The 25,203-nt window shown below is 53.8% G+C and overlaps 1 protein-coding gene and 1 non-coding gene across 3 annotated transcripts; one reads left to right on the forward strand and one right to left on the reverse strand.

Annotated features, from left to right (window-relative positions):
- Positions 1-2,523: 2,523 nt before the first annotated feature.
- On the reverse strand, positions 2,524-24,081 carry Peds1 (plasmanylethanolamine desaturase 1). 2 transcript variants are annotated; one of them, XM_059261950.1, is made up of 6 exons: positions 23,920-24,081; positions 16,379-16,498; positions 5,320-5,411; positions 4,588-4,732; positions 3,292-3,504; positions 2,524-2,789 (listed from the first exon to the last, which is right to left on the reverse strand). In XM_059261950.1, the coding sequence occupies exons 1-6, from the start codon at positions 24,041-24,043 to the stop codon at positions 2,668-2,670; spliced, it is 816 nt and encodes a 271-aa protein (XP_059117933.1). In that variant the 5' UTR covers positions 24,044-24,081; the 3' UTR covers positions 2,524-2,667. The 2 variants fall into 2 exon arrangements, with proteins under 2 accessions (XP_059117933.1, XP_059117934.1); XM_059261951.1 differs by lacking the exon at positions 23,920-24,081 and adding an exon at positions 20,584-20,763.
- On the forward strand, positions 18,018-18,148 carry LOC131910185 (small nucleolar RNA U109). The gene has a single exon (XR_009379042.1). It is a non-coding gene; the product is annotated as a small nucleolar RNA U109 (small nucleolar RNA).
- Positions 24,082-25,203: the final 1,122 nt, after the last annotated feature.

Below are 25,203 nucleotides of genomic sequence, written 5' to 3' on the forward strand. Positions count from 1 at the left end.
CATTTTTTTTAAAGACAGGTTCTTATATAGGCCAGGCTGACCTCAAACTTGCTATGTAGCCAAAGATGATTTTCCTGCCTTCACCTCCTGAATTCTGGAATTACAGGCTTGGACCACCATGCCTGGAGCCACACAGCAGCCCGACTACATACACACTGTTGTGGGATAATCTTTTTGTACACTGTGAAGATGTGTCTCTTAAGACACCTTTTGATTGTTTTAATAAAGAGCAGAATGGCCAATAGTTAGGCATAGAGGATAGGCAGAACTTCCGGGGAGAGAGGACTCTGGGGAGAATCTGAAGCCTGCAGGATTAAGCCAGCGAGAGGAGGTCGGACATACAGTATGGAGGAGAGGTAATGAGCCTCGAGGTAGAAAGTAGATTAATATAAATGGGCTAGTTTAAATTGTAAGAGCTAGTTGGGAACAAGCCTAAGCTCAAGTCAAGCATTCATAACAAGAAGTCTCCGTGTTATCTGAGAACTAGCGGTACAAAGACCGACCGACTACGACAGACCATAATATACATTCACTCCTGTATTCCGAGGCTGGGGAGTGCTTGTTCAAAGGACGAAGGGCTGACATGTCCACCGGTGGCGTGAGGCTGTATGACGGCCTGCTCTCCCCTCTCCCTTGTCCAAGGGCCAGCCTCAGCATCTCCTGACCTCAAGCTCGCCCCTGCCTCAGGGCCTTCGCACTTGCTGTCCCCGAGGACTTTTCTGTTCAACCCAGGTTGTCTCTGCCCCTCCTCCAGCTCTCACAATGGCCTCCTTCAGAGGCCTCCTACCCCAGCAGCCTCCACTCTGCCTCTCCAAGGCAGCTTCAGCTAGTTGCTTTTCACAGATGACGACAGGACACTTCACTGTGAGCAGGGAATGTTGGCGCACACCTTTGATGCCAGCACTGAGGCACAGACACAGGCGGATTTCTGAGTGCCAGCCTGGGCTCCACAACAGCCAGGGCTCCATAGTGAGATCCTGCCTCTCAAAGAAACAAAAAAACCAAACAAATAAAAATTAAAAATAAAATAAAAGCCGGGTGGTGGTGGCACACGCCTTTAATCCCAGCACTCGGGAGGCAGAGGCAGGTGGATCTCTGTGAGTTCGAGGCCAGCTCAGTCTACAGAGAGTTCCAGGACAGCCAGAGCTGTTACACAGAGAAACTGCCTTAAAAAACCAAAATAAATAAATAATAAAGAAACTGCACTGTGTTCCTTTGCATTTATTCTCTTTTTCCAGGAGGTCAGCTCCCACCCAAGGGTCCAGTCCTTGTTGGTCTGGGTCCAGGCCATCGTCAAGACATACATTAGGCTGCAATGACCCCTAAAGGAGTTCTGGGATGGGTTAGCCAGCACTGCTCTAGCATGACCTTGGTGAAAGGTCACTGCCTTGTGAATGGTGGCACACACCTGTAACCCCAGCACTTGTGAGGTGAGGGTAGGGGGATCAAGAATTCAAGGCCACCTTGGTTGCATAAGAAGTCTGAGGTCACCTTGAGTATATGACACATTACCTTAAAAAAAAAAATTCAGGCTGGATCCACCGGTGGCTCCATGGTTGAGAACATTCAGAGGACCTGGTTCAGTTCCCAGCACCCACGGATGCCTCACAACCGTCACTACCTCCAGTTCCAGGAATCCAATGCCCTCTGTGACCTCTGTGGGCACCAGGCACACATGTGGTACACATACATCATGCAGGCAAGACACATAAAATATATAAACCTAAACAAAACGTCACTGTGACAGGGGATAAAGACCCCTCCCTGAGGCCAGAGCTAACCCCCTCTATGCAGCCATTTGGAAACATCACGAGGCAGCCAGGGTTAAGGAGACTCTTCCTTTGTTATAAATATATTATATACATCCAAAACATGACATTAAAATATTACTCCATGTTACAGAAAGGTATTAAGGCTTTCTATTATTTACATCGACAAGCAAGCACCTTTAAAAAAAAAAAAAACCCAAAATAAAAAAGCCCTAATCTTCCTTCCTCCTCTGAGACACTGGCCAGAGGGACAGTGTCCCCTCTCCAAACAACCAAGCCCTTCACAAGAGGTGCGCCCTTGTGAAGATGTCTTCGCACTGAAGACCTTGGATGTGGCTGGACATGTGGACAGAAGAACTGGAGTGTGTGTGGGGAGTATCCATATGTAGGCAGGGGATTCTGGCCTCTCCCTGCCAGCAGCCCTCTGACCAGTGCCCAGCTCTGCCTCCCTTGGATGGCAGCTGGAGTGGTCTGCCCACCTAGGCCCCCAGGGGTCGGTCTGCAGGGCTGAGGGAGGACCATGATGCAGGGACATTTAAATGTCCTGGAGGCTCTCTCGATTACCAGGGACAGACCAAGGGAGTCAGCGACCCCCCATACCAGTGAGGACCATGGCAGGGGGTGGGCGTGCAGGGCAGGTGCACAGGGCGGGGCTGGCCACCAGGTTGGGGCTCCCCTTCTGCAGTCAGGCTTGGCCTTGGAGCAGCTCAATGGCCAGGAAGGCCCAAGGAAAGAAAAGAGGAGGAAATTAAAACTCGGTGTCTCAAGTATTCTGTGGGGTGCCTGGGCCCAGCCCAGGGGACTCTTCTTCACTGGAGGGGCAGCGCAAAGAGGCTGGAATTTGGCAGATGGCTTCAGTTCAGGCTGGGAAAGGCTGGCGACCAGGCAGCTGGACACACTACTTGACCTTCTGGGCCCACTTCATGTCGTCCGCCCGAGGCTTCTCACCCGTCAGGCCCTGGATGAGGTCCTCCAAGCGACGCCAGAAGCCTATCACCTCCAGGGGGTAGTTGAGCCAGCCTGCAGCAGACACAGTCAGGGGGTTAAGTGAGGAGAGAGCCAGCCTGCCTGGGTTGGGGTCCTCGGGAGACAGGTGAGGTACAAGGACCTCCCACAAGAGGGGCTAGGGCACTCCCTCAACCACTGTTGTTGTTTTCTGAGACAGGGTTTCTCTGTGTAGCCCTGGACGTCATTCTGTAGACCAGGATGGCCTCAAACTCACAGATTCACCTGCCTCTGTGCTGGGATTAAAGGTGTGCGCCAAAGGCAGCCTGCTTTGTTCACTGCTGCTAGAGCCTAAGCCCGGGGCAGAAAATAAGGAAATTGTCTGCCGGCTGGGTGAGAATCTGCTGTCACAACAGCCTGAAGCAGGGAGGGGCTTTGGTGTGTTCACGGCCCTATCCTTAGCACCTAGAGCTCCCGGGACACAGCAGGTACTCAATAAATGTGCATTCTCAGAATACAGGTCAGGACAAGGCCACATGCCCCCTACCCTCCTGACTCTGGGGATGGTACCACGAACCTGTGGTGATACAGAAGTATGTCTCGTGGGGCGCCACATGGTGGATGCGATGGTGTTTCCGTGGCAGAATCACGTGCCAGTCCTGCAGGACGGTGACCCAGTAGGGCAGCCCCAAATACGTGTGTGACCATTTGTGGATCTGGTTGGTGAAGGTGCCAAAGATGATCAGGCAGAAAACGAAGCATTCCCAGGGGTACAGCTGCTCCAGGGTCTCTGCAGGGTGAGGTCACGGGCATGGGCACGGGCATGGGCCCTGTGCAGCTGTCCCACCGGCCAACCAGCTCCTGTACCAGGTGGCACCCAGCCCCCACCCCCAGACTGCACTGTGAAGTCTTCAGATTTGGAAGCAGCCCAGGGACTGGCTAAGAGTGTGGGCTCTGCAGCCAGCTGGGGCTGGGTTCTGATGCCTGCTGACACTTGTGGGTTGTGTGAGCTTGGGGCAGGGCTCTGGGTCAGGTTCCCTGAAGCAGGACCTGAGGACACTCATGTATTCAAGGGAGTGTCTCTTGAGGAAAGACTTCTACAGAGCCAGGGACGCAGGGCAGAGTCTGGAACAGGGATTTCGTCTCCATTGGGCCCTGTGGGCTTCTAGGGCGTCAACGGCTCCACAAAGTTCACTTTGGAAAGAAGCAAAGTCGAGGACCTTCTGAAGGCCTTCACTGGCTGGCTTCTGGCTCGTGGGATGGGGGGAGGCAGGAGGTGGTTCTCTGGAGAAGGGGCTGCCGGGAGACTGTCAGCAGGGATGTGGCCCAGCAGCACCTCAGCCCTGCCTGTGGGCAGACTCTCCGTTCCTCTAAAAGGGGAGTGTCACCAGCTCTCAGATGTGGCCTTACCTTTCCTGATGCCCAGCGGTGAGCTGGCCAGCTTTGGGATTCCTTCAGAAACGGGCATCGCTTGGCCTCAGCTCCCGGTCCCTACTTTTGTCTTTTTATTTCGGTGCCGGGCTCGAACCCAGGGTCTGGGCATGGCAGGCTAACTCTCAGCTGTTGGTCCCACCCCAGTGCTCACAGTGCACACTTTCCTTTAAACAATACAACAGGAGGAGGGGCGGACTAGCAGTGACTCACGAGGAGTCTGTCCAATGAGGAGGTGGGAAGGAGGCCCTGGGGGGCCACATTACCAGAGAGGGCTCTGAGAAGTTGGGAATGTGGTCTTATGCTAAACACCCAACTTTTACAGGCACCCTACTAATAGAGAATGCTTTCAATGATGCAAGTGACCCACACATCCCCTGGAGGCTCCCAGGAGCCTCTGTCCCTGATGCCTCCTCTAAGAAACCCAGGCTCCAAGTCTCACCTGGGCTCTGGGTTTGGAACTTGTAGGCCATGTTCAGCAGCGGCAGGAGCGTCACTAGGCAGTTGTCACCATTGGTCTCAATGAAGTCATGCCTCGTGATGGCTGTGGGGTCGATGTGGTGCTCCCGGAATGGCCGGATGAAGGCCTGGGGTGGACAGAGGATAGGTGGTATCTCCTGTCAGTCAAAGGCAGCTGGTGCCCCGAAGACCCCAGACACACTGCTGGGCTGGCTTGTCACTGGCACAGACCCTGCCTGGGCCGAGGTCTGGCAGGCTGTAGTGCAAGATGGCTTCCAACACTGGTGGGGACCTTCCCCAATCCTTCTGGGCCTCAGTCTCCCCACCCATACTGTAAGGGCCTTGGAGACAATATACACCCTGAAGCAGGTGAAGAGGCCTTACATAAACAAAGGGGACCCTGTCTACCTGTTGCTCAAGCCTCTGCTTCTGGAAGCAGCCTTTCGTCTCTCAGTTCATGCTGCTAAATGGAGCCTGCTTTGAGTGAGCACGGATAGCCCAATTGACAGCTTAAAATCTGAACACAGGAGACTAAGCCAGGTCCCGGCTCGGGGCAGACTCCCTGAGCTCTCTGACCACCCATCTGACATCTGTGCTGCCACCAACCACAGGGACCCTCAGACCAGTCTAAGAGGGCATGAAGCACTGGGTCAGGCAACCCAGGCTCTGACAGGAAATGGGACTAACTCATGGTCACACAACCTGGCATACTCACCTTCCCCACAATGGGCAGATCCACAGAGCCCCATGTATCGGCACCCCAATGTACCAGGCCGGACAGGAAGTCAGCAACGAGAGCCCCGGCAACTGTGGGCAACAAGAGTGTGAGCCAGTGCAGGGACATGCGGAGACATCCCGGACCCTCCCATCAGAGGCCATTCCTCCACTCGCTCTCTTTCTTACTCATTCATTCATTCATTTATCCATTCCTCCACTCGCTCTCTTTCTTTTTTTTTTTACTCGCTCTCTTTCTTACTCATTCATTCATTCATTTATCCATTCCTCCACTCACTCTCTTGCCTACTCATTCATTCATTCATTCATTTATCCATTCCTCCACTCGCTCTCTTGCTTACTCATTCATTCATTCATTTATCCATTCCTCCACTCACTCTCTTGCCTACTCATTCATTCATTCATTCATTTATCCATTCCTCCACTCACTCTCTTGCCTACTCATTCATTCATTCATTTATCCATTCCTCTACTCACTCTCTTGCCTACTCATTCATTCATTCATTCATTCATCCATTCCTCCACTCACTCTCTTGCCTACTCATTCATTCATTCATTCATTCATTCATTTATCCATTCCTCCACTCACTCTCTTGCCTACTCATTCATTCATTCATTCATTCATTCATTTATCCATTCCTCCACTCACTCTCTTGCCTACTCATTCATTCATTTATACGGGAGGGACATTGTAGAATATTGCTTTAAGGTGTGTTACTTTTGTTTACGTTGCATTTGTTTAACTGTGAAGCTGTGTTACTGTGCCTGTGTAAAACACCTGACTGGTCTAATCATGAACTGAACGGCCAATAGCAAGGCAGACAGAGAGAAGAAATAGAAGGAGAAATCTGGGAAGGGGGGACTGAAAAGGAGGAGGACTCTAGGGGCCAGTCACCCAGTTACACAGCAAGCCACAGAGTAAGAGTAAGATTATAGAAGAGAACAGGAAAAGCCTAGAGGCGAAAAGATAGATGGGATAATTTAAAGTTAAAGAAAGTTGGCACTAAACTAAGCCAAGCTAAGGCCAGGCATTCACAATTAAGAATAAGCCCCCGTGTGTGATTTATTTGGGAGCTGGGTGGCAGGTCCCCCAACCAAAGAGGAAAATACTAACAACAGGGAAGCATCCACACTCCTTCCCAGTGGACAGAGAGGCTCAGCATTAACACTCCTGGCCCTGGTCACACAGAGCAGACTCACCCGCTCAGAGTCTACAGAGAATACACTGGGCATGCTCAGAGCAGGTGTATTTCTGTAGGGGAGGTGGGAGGTGGGTCCTTCTCTCCACCCACTGCAGCCCATGCCGCTGTGATGAGTTGCATAAACACCTTCCTGGCCTTGGTGTTAGGAAGGGCACCAGCTGAGCTGCCTAGAATCCTAGCGCTTGGGAGGCTGAGGCAGGAGGATCCAGAGTTTAAGGCTAGCCTGGGCTACAACAAACAAAAGTAATACCTCATTGGCAAACAAGTATCTGTCCCACCTTCCCCACCTAGCTTTTATCAGTAGTGGACTCCATCCTTTGGTGTTTTCCTCTGTTTGCTCTCAATCTGCTCAGAACCAGCCTGGGGTATCCCGGTGAGACCAACAACAGTCACCACAGGCCTTAGATCTGGAACACACTCCCACCTCCATCACACATGAGCTGTGTGACATCATACATGTTGCTTAACATCTGTGTTCCAGCTTCCTCTTGTAAGGCGGGAGTGGGGAGGGTGGTAGAGAATGCAGTGGTAACTGTTTACCGAGCACAGTCACAGCAGGACACTTTGGCTGCGGGTCTCAGTGAATCCTTTCCCTCCGTTAGTAGCACTGAGCGCACTTGACAGAGGTGAACCGAATCGCAGGCTGGAGAAGTAATGGGCCCAGGTCAAACACACAGCAAGTGGTACAGCTCTTAGCCTGCCTTGAGAGCCAAATCTGGATCCATGTACATATGGGGAAACTGAGGCAGAGTGACCAGCTGCTCCATTGCTCCTCTCTGCCTGGAACATTCTCCTTTTCTAGGACGCAATGTAGCTCTTCTCCTCACTGCTTAGGGTCCCCCCTCCGTCCCCTCCCTAAGACCCAAACTAACTGGGACATCATCTCCTGCCTCCATCCACCTCTCAGCACGCTCCTCCAAGCACACCTGTCCTCTGCCATTCTTTACAGTCAGCTCTGGGCTTGGCATTGTGGGCTCTGGTTAGGGCTGGATCTTGGTTCTGTGACAGCAAAGGGCTCAAGGATGCATGAGGTGCAGTGCTTTGGCTGAGGTACACACTGTGATTCACACACAGCCTACTGAGACATTCTTTGAAAACCCACCGTGCACCAAGCTCAAAGGCCAGAGCTGCCCTGACCCACAATGGCAGCTGGGAATGCGGATCTGTGCAGGCTTGTGCCCTCCGCCTCAGTTTCTCACTGTGGACTGCTTGCTTGTCTGAGGCACGGTTACAACGGTGTCCTCAGACTCTTTCTTCTTAACAAGGACCAAGGCCTTGGGGTACTGTGCAGACTGTATACCTCCATGGAGAGTGAGGCCATGACCCAGGGGACAGGAGTAAGGGTGCAGGTCACTGTGGGAATGGAATTCTAATATCTGAATCTGTTTAAAGGCAGCAGCTAAGGGTAGGTCGGTCTTCAGAAGCTAGGGGTATCTGTCCATCTACCTATCACTCTATCCACAAATCCACCTACCCGTCTACCCACCCATGTATCCATCCACCACCTGCCTAATATCTATTCACTGTCCATTATCACCCTATTTACCCATCTATTGCCCATCTATCTACTCACCCATCTAAGCACAGGGCGGGGGAGGGGGGGAAGTGTGTGTGTGCGTGTGTGTGTGTGTGTGTGTGTGTGTGTGTGTGTGTGTTTGTGTGTGTGCGCGCGCGCGTTAGCACAAAGTCACACAGGCATTTGCAAGTTCCTGAGGCAGAGTGTATGGGAGGCCAAGGATGTTCAGAGCAGCTGTATGGGCTGGCATGGAGAAGCCAGAGGAAAGAAAGGCGCCATTGCCTAGTGCTGGGCGGTCTTGCTGCTCAGTGGAGGCATGGTGGCAGGCGGAGGACTTGCTGCTCTCCTGCATACCTGTCGGCCTGGGGCAATACTGAAGCACCTACTGTGTACTATGAATGGTGTCTTAGAGTTCCACATCAGGACCCACAGGAAGAGGGTGCCACAATGGGCGTGGCTTGAACATCTGAGACCTCAAAGCCCACTCCCTAGTGACATACTTTCTCCAACAAAGCTACACCTAATAGTGCCACTTCCTACGGGCTTATGGAGGCCATTTTTATTCAAACCACCATATTCTACCCCATCCCCCCCCATAAGCTTGTGACAATATCATAATGCAAAATGCATTTAGTCCAACTTCAAAAGTCCCCATAGTCTGTCTCAACCCTGTTTTAAAGTCAAAAGTTCAAAGTCTCTTCTGAGATTCATGCAATCAATCTCTTAACTGTAATCCCCTGTAAAATTAATTAAAAAGGCAGATCACATACTTCCAACATACAATGGCACAGGATATACATTACCATTCCACAAGGGTGGAAAGGGAGCATAGTGAGGAAATACTGGACAAAAGGAAGACCAAAAACCAGCTGGGCAAACTCCAAACTACATCTCCACGGCTGACTTCAAGGTCAGACCTCCAACACCTTTCAGCTCTGCTGACTGCAACGCACTTCTTTCTCGGGCTGTTCCACTCCCTGTTAGCAGCTCTCCTCAGCAGATTCTTCCATCTCTAACATCTTGGGGTCTCCAAGGCAATCCAGGCTTCACCTTTATAGCTTCACACAATGGCCTCTCTAGGCCTCCATTCAGGGACACCCCTGATGTTGCCTGGCCTCAGCAGCTTTCCTTTGTCTCAGAGGAAGATTCCACAACCCCTTTATTGTGTCCTTGACTCTAAAGTCAGAACCACGTGGCCGAAGCTGCCAAGTTCTGCAGCTTGCCGGGGCTGGAACATGGCCTCCTTGTTCAACTACATGTTCACCAGCTTTCTGTTTTCGATGGTTTCCTTTACTGGCTAAGCTTGGCTGTTCAGGAACTTGCTCTGTAGACCAGACTGGCCTCAAGCTCAGAGATGCACCTGCCTCTGTCACTAGAGTACTGGGATAAAAGATGTGCACTACCACACCCAGCCCTAAGCTTTTCTTTAACCCCTTTTCACAAGTGGAAGCTCAGCTGGGTGGAATCTTGTCCTGGGTCACCACTCCCTTTATTTCATTTAGTAATCTGTTTATCTCCTTGAACACAGGATTTAGCTCCATTCCACTTCCTGATGCTCCTTTCTCCTTGAACCATACATTTCGTGTTTTTCCTTGCTCAGCTTGATTCTTTTCATTATAAATCTTCATTAGAGTTAACACTAGTAACCACACCACAGAGTCTATACTAGGCTGTTTTGAGATTTCCTCTGCCAAGGGAATTAATCCAAAACTCTTCATTTTAGCCTCAGGCAGACTTTTTAGATAATGGCAAAAAGCAGCCACATTCTTCACTAAAATATGTGGTCTCTGGGCCACATAAAACCTCTCGAGCCAGGTCCTCACAGTTCAGATCACCCTCAGCACCACTGTCTTGTAGGCTCCTACTAGTATGGCCCATTAAGCAGCGCTTAAAGCAGTCCACTGCTTTCCTAACCTAAAGTCCCAAAGTCCATATTCCTTCAAACAAAAACATGGTCTGGCCTATCACAGCAACACCTGAGTCCCTGGTACCAACTTCTGTCTTAGTTACGGTTTTCTATCACTGTGAAGACATCATGACCATGGCAACTCTTATAAAGGGAAACATTTAATTGGGGCTGGCTTACAGTACAGAGGTTTAGTCCACTATCACCATGGCGGGAAGCATGGAGGCAGAGATGGTGCTGGAGAGTTAGCTGAGACGTCTACATCTGGATCCACAGGCAACAGGAAGAGACTGCCATACTGGGTGTGGCTTGAGCAGTTGAGACATCAAAACCGGCCCCTGGTAACAAACCTCCTCCAACAAAGACACACCTACTCCAACAAGGCCACACCTCCTAAAAGTGCCACTCCCTATGGACCTACGGGGGAGGGGGGCATTTTTATTCAAACCACCACAAATGGTGTAGACACATTGCCTCTGAGCAAGAGAAGGTTGGCGGGAGTGGGGGTGGGGTGTTCTACCTCTAACCGGTTTGCTGTGCCTCTTGCCTCCTTTGGGCTCAGCATCCTTACTTGCTTCATGACAGCAACTGTGGCGTCTCTCCAGAGGCCTGTCCCAGTGTCATTAGTCAAAGATTTAAACACTGTCTTCATGACAAACTGTTATGGAGAACACTGGATGCTTGTGGGTGTAGCATGGTAGGGAGCCAGAGTGCAGGCTTCTCGTCCTGAATGTTGGGATCAGGGTGTGGATACGACAACTTCTTCCCTCCCCAGTTGTGGCTCACATCTAGTTATAACTGCACCAACCTGCACACACTGCAGTTCAGGCTTATGTGGCCCAAGGCCTCCTCACATAAGGCTGCACCTCTGACCATTCAAGGTCACCGCATGGCCTCTGCTCCATGTGGAGTCTAAGGGGCCAGCAAACTTTCTATACAGAGCTAGACATGAAGGCTGTCAGGTTCTGTGGCCACAGTCTCTGCTGCTACGGCTCAACCCTGCCAGCATCACAGGGCAGCCACAGGCAATGTGTCAGCACATGGGGGGTGGTAATGGTATTCCCACAATACCTTGTTTGCAAGTGTCTGGGGTTTCCCTTGCTTCAATGGGGTAGCTCATCCAGTGTCATTCATGTGTCATGTGCACTGACCACTTCCCCTCTTGCAGCTGAGTACTGCTCTCTCATCGGGTAGAATGCACAGATCCCTCCACTAGACTATTACTGAACTCTAGCTGCATTGCTCATTCATGGAGAAGCCTGTGTGCTCAGATTCCTCCATTTCTTCAGCTGAAGATGGCAGAGACATTGTATTTTTGAGACAGAGACTCATCTAGCCCTGGCTGGCCTTGAACTTCTTCTTTTTTTAATGATTTATTTACTTTTATGTTCATTGGTATTGTGCCTATATGTGTATCTGTGTGAGGGTATCAAATACTCTGGAGCTGGAGTCATAGACAGTTGTGAGCTGCCACATCAGTGCTGGGAATTGAACCTGGGTCCTCTGGAAGAGCAGACAGTGCTCTTAACCACTGAGCCATCTCTCCAGCCCTTGGCCTTCTGATCCTCCAGTCTCAACCTGTCAAGTACTGGGTGCAACCACACCCAGACAGGCACTGATGCTGGGATTCCTATGTGGCTCTCTACGTACTGAAGCTGGACCTCTGCATGAACACAAAGCGTGCACCTTTGGCTAGTCTAGCAGGCTACCTTGCCCTCGGGATCCCATTTCCACTTTGTAAGGGCTGGGATTACAGGCAGGCTGGTGCTGGGATTTGAACTCGGATCCTCACACTTACACAGCAAGCACTTTATCCACTGAACCATCTATCCAGCCTCCAGACTGACACTTTATTTTCTTTCTTTTTCTGAGACAGGGCCTCACCACTTAGCTAGCCTGGAGCTTGCTATGTAGACCAAGCTGGCCTCAAACTCAGAGATCCTCCTGCCTCTGCCTTCCAAGTGTTGGGATTAAAGGTGTGACATATCTCAAAAATGATTTCTCCCCCTTTTGTCTTTTGTTTTTGTGGTTGACACTTGTGGTTTTAAACCGGAGCACACCAGACGTCCATGTTCACCTCCGTTGATCCTGTGGGCCAAGGCCAGGCTCTGTGGTTAAGCTCCTTCTCCCTAACTGTCCTCGGCAGTTAATCCCCTGTGATCAGAACATGGTGGAAGAGTATTAAAAAGTCAGGACGGGGCGGTCTTCGGGGGCCTCTCTCATGGAACCAGCGCTGTCAAGGGAACGTGCGCTGTGCGGCCTCACTCACACTTAAGTTCAGGCTGTGAGACTGCCCAGAAAGTGTTCCCTAGAGCAGGACAAAGTGACCTCACAGTGGCAAGTCACACTGACCTGTTCTGCTGATGCTGAAAGGACCCTCCAGAGCACCGCCACCTCAGAGCCTGCGTCTAGGTCATTCCGACCAGTGGCCCCCAATCAGCCAAGACCGCTGGTGTGGAGCCAGAGGAAGGCCCTTGCCTGTGCAAGGGCCCAAGTTCCACCCCCAGCGTCGCTCAAACGCAAAGCAAGAGGCCAGGTGTGCCGGTGCACCTCTGGAACCCCAGCATCCAGGAGGCGGAGGCTGGAGGGCCACGAGTTCCAGTCCAGTCCTGGCTACACAATGAATTCAGAGCTAGGCAGGGTCACGGCTGAGGAACTATCAGTGGTCCTAAATTAGGGCTGTGACAAGTAACTAGACTGTGGTAGCCTGAGATGGGACCCTAGGACAGGAAAGGGACACTGGCTAAGAAACCAAAGGCACGTGGCCACGGGGAGAGTACCCGCATAGCAGCCCCACTGGGCACTAGCCTGCTTCTTTCCACCATTCTGGTAAACCTAAACTGGCCTAAAAAAATGACTGCCGCATGTAGCTCAGCTGGCAGCGTATTTATGTCACATGCACAAAGCCCTGGATTCCCCTGGGTTGATCCCAATACTGCAGAAGCAGCCACCAAGTAATCCTAGAAGATAAAGCAGGGAGATCAGGAGTTCAAGGTCATCTCCGACCACATAGAGCAAGACTAGCCTGGGCTACATGACCCTGTCTCAAAAACAAAGAGAACCATCCACTAAAAGAGTGTAATCTCCCTTCACGTCCAGTGATAGGCCCCAATCACCCCTGACCTGCCAGAGGGTGATGGAGGCTGAAGCTGGCAGGGAGGGACTGGGAAGTGGGGAGTCACACTGGACTCCTGTCCCTTGACTAGCAGAAGTTAGCCAAACAGGCCCAAGGGTACAGAGCACTGGGCTCCGGCACAAGTGGCAGCTGCCTGTAGTCTGAGTCTTTCGTCCCCGGGAGCCTCGGTCTTACCATCTGTCAGATGGCTGGCATCTGGCACTCAGGGGGACATGCTCTGGACTGATGTCAGGAATAATCTGAGGGAGAATATTCCTTCCCACCACATGAGGAAATGGCTCTCAAGTCCTGGGGCCTGGGAGCTGTTTCTACGGTACCCATTCCAGGCCACCCAGTTGCCCATGAGGCTCCTTTAATGGGGGCAGGGTGGCGAACACAGGCATACAGAAGCCTCTTTGTTCCAGTCTTGGTGATGGCTGGCGGCTGGATCACCCAGGGAGCGGCTTTGGCCTGGTCCACCACCCTTCCCTGTAGACACTGGGAAGGGGACAAGGATGGCTTTACCCAGTGACAGCAGCGTGAAGGCTGGGTGGAGGTGAGGCCAACACACTGCGTAGACACAGACCCTGAGCGTGTACATCATCTAGGCTCAGTTAAATCCAGAAGGCTTAGGCAGCATGACCTCCTGACCTTGGTACTGATCCGTACCTTCCTCCATCGCCAAGCTGCTCCTCCTAGGACCCACCGCAGCTCCAAGTGTGCTGAACTCTCCCCCAAAGGACAAGCAGCTTGTTCTTCAGTCACCACACACTGTCCTTGTCCCAGGCACCAGGGGCCTTCAGAGTCAGGTCTCTTCGCTGTACCTGTAGGCTGGTGTACTGCCCACTCTGGTGGCAGCCTTCTCTGGGCCCTGCTGTCCTCAGTTGTCCCCATTCCCATGCTCTACCCTGTACCTATTCCTGCTCTCCAGCCAAGGTCTCCCCCAGGCTGCTCTCCTCTGCCACCCGCTCATGTCTTGGGCGGAACCTGGAATTAATCCCTGACCCCACCACCGACCCCACAGCAGCGTGACTGTGCATGGAGCTCAACTGCACAGCTCCTCTGAGCTTAGGAAACCCATCACCATCTTCTCCCTGGCTCCCAGCACCAGGGGAAATTCACCAGTGACTCCCCACGGATAAACCCAGTCCAGACCATGGCTCCCAAGGTCCTGTACCACTTGCCCATCCACATCAACGAACAGCTGCCAGGCCGCTCTGGCACCAGCCTCAGGGCCCTTGCACTTGCGTTCTCCCCCAGGTACAAGCCTCCTCTTGCATCTCCTTCCCCCCCGGCTGTAGCAACCACGACCTTATCTTGATAAGCATTGCATCACACAGGCCCGGCTTCACCAACTGGAAACCTTTCAGCTTGAGTTCTGATTTCCGGGGCTGCCTGGGGCATTGGGAACCGCTGAAGAGACAGGAAGAAGCTGGCACCGTGCCCTAGGCGGCGGCTACCCAGTGTTAACAGACAAATCAGGACGGCTATTTAAATCGATTGAGGATTGTACAAACACCACTATCAGGGATCACTCGCCCTTATCAGCCCAGAAGCCGGTGCGATGGGAGAGCTGGCCACACCGGCTGTGAAGATGAGGCCGGGCGCTGGGGAACCCAGGTCCCTGGCAGGGAAGGGGGCGGGTGGCCTGCCTGACAACACACAGCTGGGCCTACTACAGGGTGTCCACCCACCACTGGCCAGGGTGTGGCTAGAGAGCCTAGGTGAGGGCCAGTGGGCAGAGGCCAATGCTGGAATCTTCTGTTCAGTACTGCTCCCAGGAGTGGAGGCCATGGCTCTGCACAATATTGCTCCCAGGGAAGTGGCCAGCTCAGGGAGTGACCCAGCAGAACGTCTACTGTCAGCCTGAGCAGGGGCTGAGGGAGCCTTGGCCAGTGGTTTAGCAGGCAATGCTGCCCCCACACTTCTCCCCAGTCACCAACCCTCTCAGCCCAGTCCCAGGAGGCCACAGTGCCACAGCCTCCATGTTCATGACCAGCCAGGCCAGCCAAGGCTGGAGGAGCCGCCCAACTCTGGGGTAAGGGCTCCTGTGAGGAGGGATTAGGAGACTCCTGCAGGTGGGGTCTGGGCCCCCCAGCACAGAGTGGACTAACCTCTCCCCTGTGATAGCTCTGCCCTAGACTGAGAGGTGGCTTGATTAGCGGCCTGCACACTATTGGCTTAGGCAGACAGAATGCTTATAATGAGATTGTGGAAGCAAAACCAGACGGAGCCCAGGTAGAACCAAGGGTGCCATGGCCCCTGACCAGTCCCGGAGCTTAGCAAAGGGGGAGAAGGCACATCTGAGCCAGAGGGCTGGAAACGGGGGATACTGAGCCAGCTGGAGCCAGGGATACAGATGGACATCACAGCCAGGCATTCTTCTGCAAAAGGACATTCCAGACACTTTGCAGGTCCCTCCTCGGAGCCTCCAGGTTCTCATCAAGAGGATGAGCCTCAGTCCCTACGCCTGCCCAGAGAAACACCCAGTACTTCCCAGCACAGTGGCCCATTCCATGCTCAATACTTGGAATTCACTCACTGAATTCTGGGCAGCTGCCACGAACCAGCCCTTGTGCCTGAGGTTGGGGATACAGCAGTGGATGACACAGAGAAAACAATCTGACTTCTGAACTGAGGGAGATCCGGCAGGGTCGGGGAATCAGTGTGTTTGAGACAGGGTCTCACTACGTAACCCTGGCTGGCCTGGGTTCACAGAGGTCTTCCTCAGCCTCCCAAGTACTGAGATTAAAGGCCTGCACCACCACACTCAAAGAGGGCTGTTTTGAGGGGCCATCACAGAGGGCCTAAGCACGTGGCCTCTAGGTAGATCTTGGGGATCAAATGTGTGGTGTTCTGAGAAGGGTTCCAGGCACACTGAACAGCTTGTACAAGGGCCCTGAGGTAATAGTGGGGGGCGGGGGTGCTAAGAGTGTGTGGCCAGTGTGGCTGAAGAGTGACAAGTAGGGGATGCTGAGGTTGGGGCTGTCAAATGGCCACCATCGTATCAGTACACGGAACAGGGCAGCGGGACCTGGAAAACAGCTGGGAGAAGAGAGTGGGGGAGGGGTGGCCGAGTTCTAGAAGTATGCTGAAAGAAGACTGCTGAGGGCGGGATGCAACAGACAGGAAGTGGGGTGCTGTCACGGTGCTGGGACTGGGTGCTCTAAGATGAGCAGGTGGGTCTCTCACAGCTTGTCCTTAACACAGGACCACCCTGAGCACTCACAGCACACACAGTGCACACACACGTTCATGTTCACAAAGACCAACAAACTCCAGAGGGACCCTGGCACTCACCAACACCGAGGATGACGAGGGGTGTGTGCTCCCAGCAGGCCAGCAGCAGGAGGTGAACTGAGTTGTGGGCGATGAGGCTGAAACACAGGATCACAGAACACCACTCCTGGAGGCGCTTGCCTGTGGGGCGAGGAGGACCGAGTGAGGCACAGGCTGTGGGGATCCTCAGGGGTGTTGGCGTGCACTGTGCCAAGCACTCCCATCCATCCATTTCACCAACAGCATCAGAGGCCCATAAAAAAAGCAAAAGCAGGACACTGGGCACAGGGTGCATGCCCCTGAGTCTGGGCCTGCAAGTGTCAATTCTTTACAGACAGGACCGGGCTTTCTGGGGACTCCTTCAGGAACTTGGAATGACCTCCTTGCATTTTAACAGAAGTTTCCTGGCACCATGTTTCCAGGTTGGTGACTAGGTAGAGGCCATGGCCAGCCTCTGATCCCTCAACCCAGGGACGCCCGAAGCCTGCTCAGTCTCCACGAAATAGGACACAGGCCGTTGGCCTCAGGGTCAAAGAAGAATAGGGTGTTGAGTCAGAGAATAGGTATTGGGGACATTAGGTCCCAGAGTTCCAGGGTTGGCACCTGGATGCCTGCAGCCAGGCAGGAGCATGACCTTCCCCACCCAACAAGGCTGCAGTAGGTGACTGAGAAGGCACCAGACCTGAGGACTTGTGTGTGAACATTCCTCTTTAAATGCAGTCACAGTTTATAGAAACGCAAGCTTAGACAAGCTTGTCATTCTTGTGGCTTTATTGGAGGTGTTAAAACCCTGGACATCATCAGAGCATCCACGGCCTGGGGATGAGCCAGAATCGGCCCATTCATGGCCTTCTGTTGCCCAGGTACAGAAAGCAATGTGTTGCTGGCTGGATCAATAAAGAAAAGAGGCTGGTGAGATGTCTCGGCCGGAAACGGAGCTTGCCACCAAGTGTGATCACCTGAGATCAGTCCCTGGGCCCCACACGGCAGGAGGGAACTGACTCCTGAGAATTGTCCTCTGCACTACGACATGTACCACACGCACACACCCAGTAAACAAGGAAATATTCGTAAACGTTTTTAAAAGAGAAGAAAACATGAGGGACATGAGCATCGCTCAGGAGCCGAGCACTAGGATGTTTGAGTCGCTAGGCTTATGTTTGGCATCGTACAAAAACACAAAGAGGGGACAGCAAGATGGTTCAGTAGGTAAAGGCGTTTGCTGCCAAGCCCGATGACCTCAGTTCAGTCCCTGGGACCTACATAATGAAAGGGGAGAACCAACTCCCACAAGTTGTCCTCTGACCTTCACAACACACACACACACACACACACACACACACACACACACACAATAAATGTCAGAAAAAATGTAAAGAAAGCCTCTAGACCACCTGAGAGCCTTTCCATGTATTCCCTTTGATATACCACATTGAGTTACTTTCTTTTGACAACTAATTTTGAAATTTTTTTTAAAAAAGAAATAAAAACAACATGTGAGCGGCAAGCCTTATGCCTGTTTCCCTGGCAGCTGATCCCAGAGGCTGGAGACCCTTATGTTGACAATGTGATTACTGTCGGTGCTCAGCATCAACCGAGCAATTGCCAGGCACTAAGAACCTGCCCAGAAGCAGAGGTGTGGACAAAAAGATGGAGGGTCTTGCATGTGGACATGTCATCCCCTCTTTTCTTTGGGAGTAGGAATGTATCTGTAACATGCTACACTGATTAAGGGGTTATCAGGGCTACCAACCTTACAGAAGAGGTTGAGTAATAGTATATTAAAAAAAAAAAGATGGAGGGTCAGAGAAGTCAAGGAGGCAGCCCAAGGCAGCTCACCGGGCCAGCCAGAGGGACGCTGTGTCTCTTCTCATCTACCCACTGCCCTGCTCCGATGCTCCTGTGTTCTGTCTTCCCCTTTTCTCTACCACACCATCGTCCTGATGGAGGCTCCTGATGGGGTTAATGAAGGCCCATGCCAGGCCGGCTGCCCCTCCCTGCTCCTGCAGACCAGAGCCTAGACACCTCTAGCATGCCTCCTCCTGCTCAGTGATCCTGGCATCCCTCCACCCCCAGGGCTACAGCCCTACCTGAATGTGAACTCAGGTTATGTCAAGCGCCCTCACCAGGGCCCTGCACTCAGTTGGTGTTCAATGAATGGTCATGGAGTGAACAGTCTAACTGCAAACCGTAGACCATGTCTCCAAGTCCTACGCTTAGCACTACATAGGATGCAAAGATTAGGCTCCATCGGTGTCCACGCAGCAGCCGGCTGCTCCCGACTGCTGGAGCTAAAGCAGCTGTCCCCAGAAAAGGCTGACATTGGGGGAAGGGACCTCAAGGGTCACACACCCTTTGCTCATATACAGGAGAGGACACCAAGGCCAAGGAAGGGCAAGGCCCCCAGAGGTCACAGGAGCAGATCTGGGTCCAGGGATTCCAATCCTTCTCAACTGTGCTATCTCTGAGCTCTGCTTAGAGTCATGGCCTGCCTGTGTCTTCCGGTTCCTGCCTGTGGGTAGGCCCAGGACTGAGAAGCAGGAAGCCCAAGGGTGGGGGAATGAACACAGGAGGAGACAAAGGACAGGTGACTCTCCTTGCCAACCTGTTTGGTTACCTGTAGGGATTGAGAGACGAAAGACGGGCAGCGTCACAGCCAAGGATTAGACTCAAACAATGCACTAAAACATTAACGAAAATGATGACAATGGCCGGTGTCCACTGATGGGAACCAGGTGTGGCTGCAAACAGGAGCCTCTGGTCAGGTTTGCTCTTAAGTTTTAAAAACGTGATCTAGCCGGGCGGTGGAGGCACACGCCTTTAATCCCAGCACTCGGGAGGTAGAGAAGGGGGGGGGGATATCTCTGTGAGTTCAAGGCCAGCCTGGTCTACAGAGTGAGATCCAGGACAGGCACCAAAACTACATGGAGAAACCTTGTCTCAAAAAACCAAAAAAAAAAGAAAAGAAAAAAAAAAGAAAAAGTGATCTAAACTTAAAACCACATACATCCTAGTTCTTGTCAGCCCTGAGGACACAGGACTGTCACTCCAGTCATGGGTTCCAGGTCCCCCAGCTGCTTTCAGGGCTGTCTGGCTAGCCTCTGTGGTGATGAGTTTTGGAACCCAAAGTGAGACTCAGCTAAGTAAACTGAGGTACAGAGTTGGATGTGGGTCCTTGCCTGGAAGCGGATCTGGGCTCACAGCTCCTGAGCTGGTCCATTTCTCACCTCATTGGGCAGAATGGCCCTGAAATCTGAGTATTTCTCTTTAAACTTATCTCACTTTGGACCTGGGTCCAGCTGCAGATGGACCTCAGTTCTGATCTAAAAAAGCAAGTACAACATGTTAACATGCTGCCAGCACCTCACACCGCACCTGGGAGAGCCAGGACGGTCTTCCCAGTGCCAGGGAAACCAGATAAGTGTCTAAAGTCATGGCTAGGCCATCAGCCTGGCAGGCACATAAAACGGTCAACTTTACAAATAGTCAGGCTAGGGAGTTGGGGAGACCTTTACTCAGGAATCAGGGGGTCCTGGGGGTGCTTTACTCAGGACTCAGGTGTCCCAACCTCCACCTTAGAGCCTGTCCCTGGCCTGGAGTGGTAGGTGCAGATAATCTAGGCCAAGGTGCAACAGTGACTGCCCACTGGCCTGGGTGCCCACCTGTTAGCCTAGGTGCCTATATGAGGTGGGGATAGAGCCTGGGAGAGGAGGAAGGCCCACCTATTTCACAGGGCAAGCTGAGCACCCCTGCCTCTTCCTGCCCCAAATAACCTACACTTGTGCTGGCCTCTGGCCATCAGGAGATCCTGTGCACCACAGAGAGCGGACAAGAGGGACAGAGAAGACAGGACCAGACACAGGGACAAACGGGTTGAGGAAGCAGACACCAGGGACATATAAAGATAAGACCCAGAGGGAGAAAGACTAGGGAGAAAGCCAGACCAAGTGAGAACAGAGAGAGCTCAGCCCAGTGCGGTGGGGCCAGGCCTGGCCAGCGACATCGTACAGTGGCCCCATGCCCCAGAGCTGTGGCTTAAGGCAGACCCATTCTGGAGTAAAGCCGGGTCCAACCTCAGGCCTACAGGCCAGACCGCTGTCCTGTGGTCATAAGCACTTCCAGGGCAGAGGGCACTCCCAGCTGCCCCGGCTGGTGGACAGACAGTTGGATCCAGCGCCCCTCAGGCTCTGTCATTTTTCCAGTTCGGCACCTGTGAAGCGGCTTACGTGGCAGGTTGCAGCCAGCGCCTCTGAGAGTTGCCATCTTGGCCAAGTAGGTGGGAGGGAGGATCCACCAAGCCCACTAGGCTCCTTTCAAAGGCCGGCTTTTAGCTCATTGCTGGGAAATCCAAACCCATAGCGGCGCACTGCTCAAGACCTTCAGTGGCTGCAACACCGCACAGGTAAGAGCTCAGCCCAATGCCTGAGCCCTCAATAGTGACCTCACTGTGATCACTATTGCCTCACTCCTGACCACCCCCTTCTATCCCACCCACCCTGTCCACACTAGGCCAGGTGTCTGCCACCAACACCACAAACAGGCTCTATTGCTGTCCTGGTACTTCTGGCTCACTTATACAGCCAAGGTGAAAGAAAACCAGCAAACAGGAGACACACCAACTTCACCTCTGTCCCCGTGCCGCCGGTAACCCACACAAGAGCAGGGAGGGTCACCATCCTGTGCTAAGCCTCGCCACAGACATGGACAAGGTGGTCCTGGGGTGTCACGGGTTCCCTGAAAGCCAGCCTTTCTACTGTGGTGACAGCAGCCTAGCCCCAAACAGGACTGGCATTTCAAGACATGAGAGCCTGTGAGGGAAACGCCCACACAAGTCAGTCTCCAATAAATGCCATCTTTGTTAATTTACCACTGCCAGCTGCCAAAAGACGACAAACCACCTTCGGCCCCAGGAATCTCAATAACTCGGTCCCGGGACACTGGGGCTTCTTCTTGTGTTCCAGCCCACGGGTTCCTCGTGCTCCTCGGCTGTGCCAGGCACACTCCCACCTCAGGGCCTTGCACTTGTTCTCTGGACCTCACACACTCTCAAGACCCCTCCTGCTCTTCCCCCCTTCAGCCGGTCCAATGCTGTCCTTTCAGTGAAGCCCGATGTGGGCGCTCTACATGCCACCCTCTCCCTAATACTTGCCCTGCCGCTTCTGTTTCATGGCACTTGTGGCCCTATTTCCCTTCTGTGGGGGCTCATCGCCTGTCTCCCCAACCCAAACGACGGTTCAAGTCCTGCCTGCTGCTCTGCCTTCAGGGCTGAGAACAGAGACTGGAATGAATTAATACCAATAGGTGCTCAATATACATCAAGCCTGTTCTGTTTACAGGTCAGGTCCAGAGGGTCAAGGTACCTCTGAAGCCACAGGGCTCAGTGGACAGAGACAGACAGAGGGAGACCTACTGAAGTTGGAGGAACCAGTTTGACTAGTCTTTCCCTCTCTCCAGGTCAGGGGAGAAGAGGCCTTGACTGAGGGTTTGGGGCCCCCAGGGGCTGTCTGAAGCCTTGGGCTTCTGTACAGCTATTCTGAGAACAGCAACCAGGGACTGATACAGAATCATGAAGGAGGGGTGAGAGGCGGCCTGCAGGGAAAAGCAAGAGGAAACAATTGGGACCAGCAGAAAGTAGGCTGTGGGGACAGCCCAGCCGGAGGCACTCTGGATCCCTCCTCTCCATTCTTAGGTCCCAGGCCAGAGGCCTGAGTGAGGACCAGCAAGACAAGGCTTGCTCCAAGCTCAGAGAAGGGCAGAGGGCCAGGCGAATCACAGGGACCGCCTATTGTACACCAAGGCCTAGTGCCACCCAGTGGGTGTCATTACAGTGGGTGATCATTGCGACACTGAAGAAGAGGGACTGTACCTTGCCTGTGGGAGAAGAAAGGAAACCCAGGCTGGGGAGTGAAGAGGCTTGGCCCAGGCCATGCAGCTAACCACTATGAATGCCACCAGACTCCCTAAGGAGAGCAGGTCCAGAGGCTGGCTGTTTGTGTGGGCCAAGAACCCAGCAGAACAGACCAAGCACCCAAGACAAGCTGGAAAACCATACATACAGACTGGAAATCCAAGACTAGGGCAGCCCTTAGGGACCTAGGACCCAGAGAGGAGAGGCAAATGGCCCTACGTCACATGCTACTTATAGTTAAAAAAGCACCAAACTCATGCCAGCCAGGGCAGGAAGCCAAGGGAGTAGTGGCCTCAGCCCCACCCTGACCAGGGCTCTGCCCTGTAGCTGCCCAAAGGAGGGAGGGCAGAATGTCGGACGACCAAGCAGATTCATGGAGACACCCCAGCAGAGGTGCCTCAGGCTGTAACTCTGGAGTGCACAGGCATTTCCTCAACCCCTGGGGACACCCAGTCGGAGAGTGGAATTCCTGAGGCTCGCTGGGAGCTGGAGAACAGGATGGAGCCAGAGTGTGTTAGGTTAAGAGCATGGCTAGGAGCAAAGAAACCAGAGAGCCTGGCCTTGAGGAAATGGATAGAGCCAGGGCAAGGGGCTCTGGGTTGTGATAAGGGATGGGGAACGAGGGTATCCCACAAAGTCCTAAGTGGCTAGTGTGTGGATGTGAGAGAGGACAGAGCCAGACCGGGACTCAAGAGGGTCTGAGTAGCTGCCCAGAATCTCCCAGGAAGAGGTGAAGGCTGACGGTCCAATGGGAGTGGGAAAGGCAAAGTTTACGGCAGCTACTGAAGCAGGGACCATGGTAGGGTTTGGGGGAAGAGCTCCTGGCATACTCTGCAGTTGAGATCCAAACTGGGGGCCTCACTGCTGGAGGGCTGATAGTCCCAGATTGGGGGTGGCCAGGGCAACCCAGGGCCCTAGCTAAAATGCACAAGGTGCAGAATCACAACGTGTGTTGGGGGCTGGGGGGAGGACCTAGGACATCATGTGAGTTTAGGTCGCTAAGGACAGGGCCTAGTGGTTGAGGAGCTGTCTGAAGCTTGGCTGCCTGAGAACCGGAAGCCTTGGAAAGGGTCCTGGGGACACAAGGAAGGCCACGGTGAGGTTCCTAAACCGCCAAGGTGCCCTGGGGCTAGGACTCCGGATGTGCAGTTGCAATGAGGCTGTTCCTCAATCTAGGGGGTGTCTCTGCAGCCCCAAGCCTCACGGTTCTGGGTAAGAAGGGGTCTGGGTGGGGTCCCTAGACCTGGGGTTGCTCTTTGCAAGTTGGAAGCCCTGGAGTTCCGCTTTGAAGGTGGAAGCTGGGGTTGGGATGGGGGCAGGGTTCGGATGGCGTGGGGTTCGGATCCAAGGGCGTCCAAATGGGCTGGAGTTTGTATCTGGGTGGAATTAGGATCTTGGGAATTCTGGTGGGCTGGGGTTCGGATCCGGGGTAAGGGGCTCGGATGAGTTGGGGTTCAGGTCAGGGTGAGGTTCGAATAGGCTCAAGTTCTGATCCACAGGCTCCGGATGGGTTTGGGTTCGAATCCGAGCCTTCGAATGGGTTGGAGTTCGGATCCGATGGGTTGGGGTCCGGGCGTTCAGACCGCCTGGGGTTCGGTCAGGGCGGGCCCGGCGCCGAGCACCCATCAGCCCGCAGGCCCGCCGCCCGTCCTACCTGGCGAGTAGAGCGCCGCCAGCTCACGGGCACCGGCGTGCTGTGCGCCCCAGCGCCGGCTCTCCGCCGTCTCGTCCTCATCCAGCTCCGGCTGCCGGCCCGGCGCGTCCTCGGCGCCCGCCATGGCCCGTCGCCCGGCACGCCCGCTGCGCTCTGCCTGCGGCGGCGGCGGCGGCGGCGGCCGCGGAACCGCGGCGAGATTACGCCGCCCAATGACCAGCCGGCGCTGGGCGCGGCGACCGGGGCGGGACCTCGGCGGGGCCGCGCGTCACAGCCAATCGAGACCTGCGCCCGCGCCGCTCCCGGCCAATCGCAGGCCGCTGAGCCGCAGCCAACCGCGGCGCCGTGGGGCGGGGTCGCAGCTGGACTCAGCTGGGCGCGGAAGGGAGGGTGGGTGTGCGTGTTCCCGCTGCGCCCCCGCGAGCCAGGGAGTACGCGCTCGTGCAATGGTCTACGACTTGGCTTCTGCGCCCCGCGAAGCGCCCACTGAGTTCACGGCGGCCGCGGGACGCGCATTCGCGGGGAAGCTGCTCGCTGCACGCACTAGGTTTCATTTCACTACTCAGGAGGGTCTCGCGTTCGAGGCCAGCCTGGGCTACATTGCAAGACTCAGTCGTAAAACATAACTAGTGATACTGCCTGCTGAGAAGCGGCCCCCGCCCCCGCCCCCGCCATGACCACTTGCTGGGGTGCCCCCTCCTCCGGTCACTGTGACATCACCCTGACGCTTGTCAGCGCTTGTCATGGGTAACGTCTCCCTACCAGGAAAGGATCTGGAGGGCTCTGCCTGGGCCAACAGCTGGCAGATGTTAGAAGCTAAACAGATTGAACGAATTTGGGCTCAGCAGACTGTCCTGTCTTTAGCACATCAACATTAAGAGAGCTGCAGGCTTATGTAAAGTCCTTAGAGGAAGATAAACAGCGTTTGCCCCCGGGGCTGCAGGACTGAGGTGCCCGGCAGAGGGGACATAAGATCTGAAGGATCTTTCCAAAGGCTCCATCTTCATAGACTTAAGCCTCCCCAGGCTATCTCCCCCCCCCCGCCCCCCGCCCCCCGTGCTCCTTCCCTGGGTGGTCTCTGTCCCTAGTCAGTTCCTTCTTGCCTCCTTCATATGCCTCCTCCCTCAAAGGAAGAGACAGGCTGCCGCCCAAGTTGCTGCCGGTTCCGATGAAGCTGGTGGCCTGGCACCTTGTATTAACCGCACAATTAGATTTGAGGTGTCAGGGTTTTATGCTGACTTGTTTAGGTAGGTGCTGGGTCTCAGACCCTCCCAAACTACACGG

This window comes from Peromyscus eremicus, chromosome 4, assembly GCF_949786415.1.
Source record: "Peromyscus eremicus chromosome 4, PerEre_H2_v1, whole genome shotgun sequence".
NCBI lineage: Eukaryota > Metazoa > Chordata > Mammalia > Rodentia > Cricetidae > Peromyscus > Peromyscus eremicus.

Coding starts and splice junctions, on each gene's coding strand:
- Peds1 (XM_059261950.1), bottom strand. CDS start 24,043: ATGGCGGGCGCCGAGGACGCGCCGGGCCGGCAGCCGGAGCTGGATGAG. Junction 5,412..16,378: donor CCTCGTCATCCTCGGTGTTG/GTGAGTGCCAGG, acceptor TGTTGCCCACAG/TTGCCGGGGCTCTCGTTGCT. Junction 2,790..3,291: donor ATACTTCTGTATCACCACAG/GTTCGTGGTACC, acceptor TGTCTGCTGCAG/GCTGGCTCAACTACCCCCTG.